At 30.4% G+C, this 9,827-nt stretch overlaps 1 protein-coding gene across 1 annotated transcript in view; it reads left to right on the plus strand.

Moving 5' to 3' along the window:
- LOC129942778 (protein hedgehog) overlaps window positions 1–3,261 on the plus strand; it is a 38,032-nt gene extending 34,771 nt beyond the window's left edge. The window contains exon 3 of the mRNA XM_056051847.1: window positions 1,511–3,261. Coding sequence (XP_055907822.1) covers window positions 1,511–2,142 — 632 coding nt within the window. The 3' untranslated portion in view covers window positions 2,143–3,261. The remainder of the gene's footprint in view (window positions 1–1,510) is intronic.
- Window positions 3,262–9,827: the final 6,566 nt, after the last annotated feature.

Genomic DNA, 9,827 nt, shown 5'->3' on the forward strand with positions numbered 1-9,827 from the left:
AATAGTTTCCTTTTAATTAAATTGTAATAACAAGCTTCCCTTTTCATAATTTATGTCTCTGTCGATTATGATTCTCAATTGCATATTCGATACTTTATTTTTGACAGTTGATGTTGCAAAAACTGAAATGTCAAACGAAAACATTTTGTAACACCAACAATTGAACTTTATGTTTTGACATAACGACAAAATATAACCATAGAATTGAAAAGACCCCGGCACTGTCTAGCTTTCATGTTCCTTTTTTTTCAATTGTCAGTTGGGAAGAAGACACAATTATGAGATGTTAAAAAATTAAGATCTTCACATTTGTTGTTCTTGAAATTTCGTTGACATATCGGTAAGACCTACATATTTGACGGTATTCACATTGTACTAGTTCCAAGAAACTGCTACAATGTGATGTGACAAAAGTTAAAGTCATTCAAAGTCAATGGTTTTCATAAAATTAGACTTCCAGTTGTAAACCCATATACAAAATATAGCATTAAGTCAGAAATTATTTAAAAAAAATTGCATTTATTTTTGACAGCCGTGCCATTGACAGCCGTAACATTGACAGCAAACAAGTCTACCAATGAATTATAGTAATTTTAAGTTGCAGATTTGGATTTTTTTTAGCATAAAACATAACATTTTGACAGCTATGATGGTTTATGAAGCTGTCCAATGGCCATTGAGAGATTAATTTGTACCAGAATTGAATGCAAAATATAACACTGTCTGATACTTTAATAACTTTACTGTCAAAAATAAAAACTTGCACACTAAAAAGTCAGCCAACTTTACAAAAAAATATACATAAAGGAGAAAGTTTTGACACCGCATTTTATTTTTATTTGTCAAAGTTGAAACAAGTCGTAGATTTTTTTAGTTTATATCATTGTACCATTGATTGGAACACTATATCATTTAATAAAAACCTATTTATAAAAGAGGTTGAAATGTACAGCTTCATTTGCGTATGAGTACATATTAACACCACCTGTCAGTTTGCTGTCAGATGAACATTGTATCACTAACCACATTTTATTTGGAGACTTCTTTTCTTCTTGAGAAGTGTAAAGTAACAAGATTCCTATTTTGTGGTAAATATTTTTTTTATTTAAACACAAAAGCACTTTTATAAATACAAGAGTGTTTTTTTTTAAGATATAAAATTAAATCTGCTGGAAAATAATTATTTTAGAAGCTATTCGCACTAGGTTGTGGCTACATGTGTTTCTCGCCCTTTTATAATGTTAAACTTAAATTCTTGTGGTTTTGTTTCTAAGGGACATAAAGTTGAAGAGTCCCTTTTTATTCAATTGTAAAATATGTAATTGATACATCGGATAGACCTTTGTTGCTTTTGCTCTCTCTCTGGATAGGGTTTATTCTTTGTCAGGTTAGATAGTTTTTATGTTACCAAGAACCTTTGGATTGCCAATCATTTTCTGCAATTATTTTATTTATCTAACCATTCTTAAATTGTATCTAACAGAAACATTTTCTTCTTTTTTCCATCCAGATTCAACTCAAACAAATCACATGAGTGGCTGCTTTACTGGCGAAAGCACTGTCTTAACATCTTCCGGCGAAAAGAAACAAATGAGTGAACTCCAAGTCGGCGACCAGGTTCTCAGTATGACAGCAGATGGCAGCACTGTGTACAGCGAAATCATTCTATTTTTGGACAGAGATATCGAACGCACACAAGAGTTCGTTCGAATTCAAACAGATGGCGGTGCGGTTTTGAAAGTAACTGCACAGCATTTGGTGATGGTTTGGAACCCTGCTAAGAAGCTAATGAAATTTGTCTTTGCTGACCAAGTCGAAGAGAGCGACTTTGTGCTGGTGAACCGTTTCGGTAATTTGGAACCGCAAAAGGTGGTGAATTTGTCAGCGATCAAAGCCAAAGGTGTTGTGGCGCCCCTAACTCGAGAAGGAACAATCATCGTGGACTCGGTAGCGGCGTCATGCTACGCTGTTATCGATAGTCAGAGGATGGCACATTGGAGCTTCTGGCCATACAGAATGTTGGCGACAATGCACCATTGGGTTGGTGAAACGAATTCCATTCAAGATGGAGTGCATTGGTACGCGAGAGCCTTGTTTTCAATTAAAGACTCAGTATTACCAAGCAGTTGGATGCACCACTGACATTTTTAGGATATAAACAAATTCATGCACATATTTATATATAAATTATTTATTTTTATTCGTTTATATTTAATAATTTTATTTTATTTTAATTTAGTCATCCACGAAGGGAAAAGGAAATGTTGTTGTGTTAGGAGTTAAAGACAAAATTAAGAAATGTACATAAACTGGCATGACAACAAATCATTTCCTTTTCTCTAAAATGTAAATTATTTTATAAAATTTAGATGAGTAAAGTCATTAAAAATAGAAGAAAACATAAAAGAAATTGAAACATACATATTTCCTGGCCAGTGTTGCATGCAAACAAATTTCTTGCATTATTTACTAAAATACCTAGTTTGAAAATAAAAAATAATAAAAAAATATTTGTTAAATGTGTAAGTTGAAAAATAAAATTATTACTGTATAAAATGTAGTTAATAAATTAAATACTTCTATTTTTCCATTTTTCTTTGACTGTTTTATTTAATTGAATATACTTTTTTATATTAATATTTTATTTTAAATTATTTCTATAGCAGTTAAAAAATATATGAAAAAACAATTGATTTGTAAATAGTTAGTTATGCAAAAAAAAACAGTGATATATGTAATTAATTTAATTTCTATTATTTTATATAGATATTTTTAATTAATGCTTTAATATAAAAATTTTTATACATTCGTATATTCTCTAAATGTATCATCGCAGTTGCATTTTGCCGTTTGCGACAGTTTATTTTGTTTATAGATAAAATATTTTTTGTTTAATTGTTCATTAAATAAATAAATACAAAATAAAAGCAAACAAAACCCGAGAAAAATAAATTTAAATAAAATAATTAGGGATAACTGGAAAGGAGATATGACTGAATGACTTAACGACTGATTGTTTTGTTGAGATAATGAAAAATGAACCTTGTTGTATTTTAATTATTTTTAAAGTATGATCTTGTAAATAAGTAATTATACATACCTTGTTTCTAAGTTTAAATTAAAGATATTATTTAAGGAAAATTATTATATTAAAAAAAAATACAGTTTTGTTTAAAAAAAATTGTTTAGGTAAAGGTTAATACCTAATTAAAACCGAACCCTGATCGAAAATAATAAAAATCAAGGAAATTTCTTGGAAAAATCAAATATTGTATTTTTATTCCTCGAAAGAAAAGTTTTAAGGAAAACGTTTGATACTCGTACGTGTTTGAAAAATAACTAACAAAAAAAAGTTTGAGTTGAATATTTATTTGTACTTAGAAATTTCAGGTTACATATAAAATAAAAATCCAATACAAGGCTTCCCAACATGGGCCTGCTTGATAAATGCTATTGGTAGCCAATTTCGCGTTGATATTCATTTAGCAGCGAAGCGGTGAAACCTTTTCAACATAATATTTATATTTTGTCAAATTTTATAATAACACTGGTTTACAAGGTTTTGTTTCTGAAAATCAAACTGCATTTTTCAAATTTGTTTCAATAGCCTTTATTCAAATGTGACTTAAAAAATACCTACTCACTTAAGATTTTTGAGATATTAATTTTAAAAATTTGAACAAAAAACCCATATATGAACCTAAAACTGTTAAAAGCTAATTAAATTATTGTTAAAGAAACGAAAATCAATTTTTTGAAATATATTACAAAAAAAAATTAAAACAATGTCAAATAACAGTATTTTTAAAACTTATGCAGATAATTTAAATTAAAGTTTGGATTCGAATTCAAAATTTAAAATTAACACCAACAATAATTTTAATTGAATATTAAAGTATTCCGCCCTATTACGAATTCCATCGTAATCAGAAATTTTTACGAACGGATTTCGTGATAGGCCCAATTAAATTCAAGGCTTGGCCAAAATTCCATAAAGAGTCGAATAAAGACTTAGAACTAATAAGAATTTCCAAAAACTAAAATAGGTAAATAATTAAAACTGAATCGAGAAGACAAAGATTTGTAATTTGCAGAATCATCACAATATTTAAAATAAAGTTTTTGGTAGTCTTTCAAATTATTAAGAGGATATCTTAATCCTTTAAAAACGAATTGTTTTGATTGTGAAAGCGTAATTCTGTTAATCAGTTTATTAAATTTCCTTAGTATCTTTGAAAAAAGCAGTTTTTTTAAACAAGAGATAGCTTTTTATAATTATTTATATTACATTATTGTCAAAACTGCTCAATTGGCTATTAGTCCCATAACTGGGGCCCTACTATATAACTCGGTTCTACTTTTGATTCTATTCAAAACTCATTTCCGATTCTTTTTTCAAATCGTACAACGTATGAAAGTAGAATCGGATTCCGGTTATACCAACTTGTTTTTAAAGAAATGTATACTTTCGAACAAGTATCGAGATTTTTGACAGTTTAAAAAACAAAACAAAAAAATCAAAACATAAAATTTTTGGAGAAGAATAATTATTACAAAAATGGACACCGTTGGAATTTAGTTCAATTTGCATTGGAATTTAGTTAAATTTGCAAGAAAATGAAGAACGGTACGAGCAAATTAAAAGCAGAAGAATAAGAGGTAATTCCAAAATAATGGAGCTGAGTGAGAACAAGTTTGTACATACACATATGTATATATACTTTTGTTTTAGTTTTGTTAATGTCTTTCTAAAGACGGATTTATGTTTTTACTTAACACCATATCATCCGACATGACTACTTGCAGAAGACAAAGTGCTGTTCCGACTGCCGATTATGATAATTATCATTAAGTTATCAGCAGCATTGATTTTTTTGGCAACAGGTCGTTACCAAAACTAAATCTGTGGTGACAGGAACGCTGGAATTGCACAGCAAACCATGTCAAAAATACTTGCCGAAGTTTTGTCTTCAATCGAAAGAGTCATGTGCCCGCTGGAATGGAACTCATATTCAACAAAAAAAAACTTCGCTCGCAAACACATTTGCCTTGTCTTGAATTCTACTTTCGAGTTACGTAGTTCCCCGTTTATTCGAAAGTTCATAAGAACAAAGTTGGCAATACTAGAACTATTCGATTCTCGTTGGTTCGAAAGTAATCAAATGAGATATAGTACCAATTTATCGAATTCGACCAATTTCATTGTAGAATCGAGTTACATAGTAGGGCCCTTGACTCCTAATTACTTGGGATTTCAAAGTGTCTATTCCTTTACTCGCTAATATTCGATGTCGAAATCAAGTCAGTGAAAATTAATCACCCTTATTGCGAATATCAACTATACCAATTTCTGTACTTCATAGTATGGCCGAAGTTGGGCTCAAGAGTAAATTGATGGGCATTCCTAGAAGCGAGGGTATTACGGTTAAATTGTTTAAGGGGAGGAATGCAACTGGCTATTTCACTAGTCCGTTAAAATAACGGTAAGAAACGGTGAGGCAAGAAACCTTGGTTCGATGTTCGAGTGATGTGGACAAGTTGATGATGTTAATGTCGCCAATCATTTTAAAAGCTCTTTTTTGAATACTGTCCAAGAGGCTTACATAAGTTACTGGAGCGCCAGCCCAGAGATAAGAGTTATATATAGTGGCAAAGATGGTTTATCTCGCTTTAACGATACAAGACAGCATATCGTTTTCGAAGCATTAAATTCCACACGATTTTTTATTCCATATTGTACAATGCTGTGTAGGTCGGAATTTAATGAGCTAATCATATTTTGACGTACCAGTTCCACATCCGAATAGGAGGGTTGTGAGTCTGGAAACGAATATAAAAAACTAAGACTGATATCGTCAGCGAAACAATGTATTGGATTAGAAGTAGCAGACAGGAGATCATTTATAAAAAATTAATAGTTTGAAAGTGAATTGATAAAATATCATACCATTATGAAAAATTTTGATTATTTTTTTTTATTGTAAGTGTTCCTTTCACAGACGTTTGTTTAATTTTTCTTGAGGAAGAGAAAAAATCAAAAAACTAACAAAATGAGTTTTTTCAACAAAGATAGATTGCTGATAAGGCCTACTATTATTCTGTTTTTTGTTTTTAATTTTGCATTTAATAATTTTCTAAAGTTCGTGCTTTTAGCACTTATGTAATATTTTTCCATTTTTTCGGCGAGTTTAACGTCTTTTTCCAATGAATGTTTTCTTTAAAAATCAAGGAGTGTCCTTTTGTGTGTGAGCACTTTTCTTATTTCTATAAACATTCCTCCATTACTTGGTCAATTTATGTTGTTCTTATGAAATGAAATCGAGATCTAACATCTTAATTCTACATTTCAATCGAAATGAAATTGAAATCGATATGAAACATAAATTGGAGTTCTGAATTTCACTTTTATCGATATTTTTCGAACTTAAAACAAAGTAAATTTCCGTGTTCTACATTTCGATTTTTGAAATTTTCAAGTGATTTGAATTCCACTAAATGAAGTTAGTGTGATTCGAATTCTACAATGCTAAAAAAGTAAATAATTCTAAACTTTTGTATAGAGTTATATATTACTTGATTCGTGAGAAGTTTTCGAGGGAACGAAGAAAGCATTTAATGGATTTGTTAGCACCCCAAATATCTTCTCGGCAATATTAAGGGTAAAACAATGGGCAGGTTAAGCCGATATAATGGACTTAAAAGTTAGGCAAGTTTCAATTATCTGATTTTCCAGCTGTCAAAGAATTACCTTCAAATTAAGGCAACTTTAATGGAAAGTTGACTGAAAATTTCGACAAGAAAAATCTCCCTAACTATCTAGTCAAGTCTTCTTCTGTTAAAATCACAATTGATAATATTTTATTATTCAACTGAAATCTGAACTTTGATTTATTTATTTTCTGCACAACTTCATTTAATGCTTTCTGTAAAAGGGCTCGTTGTCAATTTGGAAAAAAAGTAAGTAATGTTTTTTTTCAATACAAGATACAAACCTTTTTGAACTTGTAGATTGCCCTCAGCAGTGTTTTGTAGACAATAGTGTTTTTGTACTATGAACTTGAAGTAGAGATTTCTGAGAAAAAGTTCTGAATTAGAAATTCATGACATTTAACAAACTAACTAGTTGCCTTGATCAAATTTTACGTTCAAAGAATGAAGTTAATTGGAAATGAAGTCCCTCATGTTGTGTGAACCTGCCCAATGTTTTTTTCGAAGCACGTTCAAAAACTAATTTTCAACATTGACAGAAAAGTGTTTTCAAACCCATATTTTATTGGAAACTACTAAAAAATACAAATATTTTTAAGTTAGAACAAATCAAATATATAAACACATTTGAAAGTATACAAATTATGGCAATCATACAATTGTTTATTGATATATCGGGTGATTTTTTTGAGGTTAGGATTTTCATGCATTAGTATTTGACAGATCACGCGGGATTTCAGACATGATGTCAAAGAGAAAGATGATCAGTATGCTTTGACATTTCATCATGAATAGACTTACTAACGAGCAACGCTTGCAAATCATTGAATTTTATTACCAAAATCAGTGTTCGGTTCGAAATGTGTTCAGTGTTCAAATTTTGTTCAGCGATGAGGCTCATTTCTGGTTGAATGGCTACGTAAATAAGCAAAATTGCCGCATTTGGAGTGAAGAGCAACCAGAAGCCGTTCAAGAACTGCCCATGCATCCCGAAAAATGCACTGTTTGATGTGGTTTGTACGCTGGTGGAATCATTGGACCGTATTTTTTCAAATATGCTGTTGGACGCAACGTTACGGTGAATGGCGATCGCTATCGTTCAATGCTAACAAACTTTTTGTTGCCAAAAATGGAAAAACTGAACTTAGTTGACATGTGGTTTCAACAAGATGGCGCTACATGCCACACAGCTCGCGATTCTATGGCCATTTTGAGGGAAAACTTCGGAGAACAATTCATCTCAAGGAATGGACCGGTAAGTTGGCCACCAAGATCATGCGATTTGACTATTTTTGTGGGGCTACGTCAAGTCTAAAGTCTACACAAATAAGCCAGCAACTATTCCAGCTTTGGAAGACAACATTTCCGAAGAAATTCGGGCTATTCCGGCCGAAATGCTCGAAAAAGTTACCCAAAATTGGACTTTCCGAATGGACCACCTAAGACGCAGCCGCGGTCAACATTTAAATGAAATTATCTTTAAAAAGTAAATGTCATGGACCAATCTAACGTTTCAAATAAAGAATCGATGAGATTTTGCAAATTTTATGCGTTTTTTTTTTTTAAGTTTTCAAGCTCTTAAAAAATCACCGTTTAGTTCTAATTTCACTTGAAGAAAAGTATTCCAATTACGAAAGTGATCGAATTAAAATGTTGACTTTATTTCTCTCGATTTTGGGAACCTAGCTGTTTATCTAAAAAATCAAGTAAAATAGTTTTAAGTGCTCTGTTCTGTCTTTCAATCAATTATAGAACTCCGAATAAAATAAAATTGAAGCAGCAGACATCAGTCGATAAACAATTTTGTGGGCTGTCATAATATAGTGTTTTTTATTTTTTCTGCCCATTTCAACAAAATTAATATAAACGCCCATGTTCCGAGTTTGAAATCACTTTTCAATTTCACCTGAAATGAAATTGAATGTTATTCAATTCAATCGATTTCGAAAAATTCGAAATTGCTTCGAACTGTCGGAACTGAAAGATCATCCTATTTTATTTTGTTTCTGAAGATGGATGCAATGTTATTGGCAATTTTAAGTGAAAAAAGGAAGCAGAATTCAAGAGAAAAAATAAGAAGACGAACTTTGGGAGACAAATCAAATAGTATATTGGATTTACATATCTGACACAATGGAAGTGTGTGAAAATTATGTGGAATTGTTCTGATAAATAAATCAAATTCTTGATTTCCTTTGTAGAGTTCAAATTACTCAAATTATATTGAAAATTTACAAAGTTTTACATTAAAAAAATAAAATTCATAAAAGTGTATTTCAGAAATTTTTTTGAATATTGCTTCATTTAAAAAAAAAAAATCGAAAAATTAGAATCTCTGTCCTAGCTAACATGTGTAAATATTTATTTCTAAATAATCAAGATCAATACTTTCAGAAGCAGTATCAAAAAGAGTTTCGAACATACAGCGGGCTTACCACGAAACTCTAAAACCATAATAAAGAATCTCGAAAAAATCTCTACAGTGCGTTTATACCCATACCTGAAAATTATATACACTATTTCAAGATTTTTATATTTGTTGTAAAACTTTTTTACGAAAGTGAATATAATCTTTCAAGGTACTCCCTTTGATAAGCCTTTGATATGTCTTGACTATATTCATTGAATTTTTTATAAATAATTAATCAAAAAATGTTAAAATGGTTAGACAAAAGCAACATTAGTTCCAAAAAATATAGGCCAATGTTTCATTTTTTAAAACACAAAAACGTTGATTCGTAGCAAATAAAATAAAACGTTTTAATAGAAAGGCGTTTGCGTATTAATTGAAATGTTGTGTTTTAGATAGATTATATGAAACCGATATTTATAATTAGCCCAGGAGATAGGTTTAACATTTATAGTTAAATAAAGATTTAGCAGATTTATTGTAAATACATGAACAAACAAAAAGTTTAGCATTTTATATATATTCAGATATATCCCTATACCAAACGTTTATTTTAAAAATGCACGCATACTCAACATGGAAGGCTAGTCGATTTCTATTTCTATAAAAAATTCGCCTTAAAAGTGTTTCACTTATAAGCCGTGTTTCTCCTTTTGCGGGTTTGGTGAAAAACATAACAACTAATATTAGTGAAGTCAAAAATTTAACA

Source organism: Eupeodes corollae, chromosome 1, assembly GCF_945859685.1.
Source record: "Eupeodes corollae chromosome 1, idEupCoro1.1, whole genome shotgun sequence".
Taxonomy (NCBI): domain Eukaryota; kingdom Metazoa; phylum Arthropoda; class Insecta; order Diptera; family Syrphidae; genus Eupeodes; species Eupeodes corollae.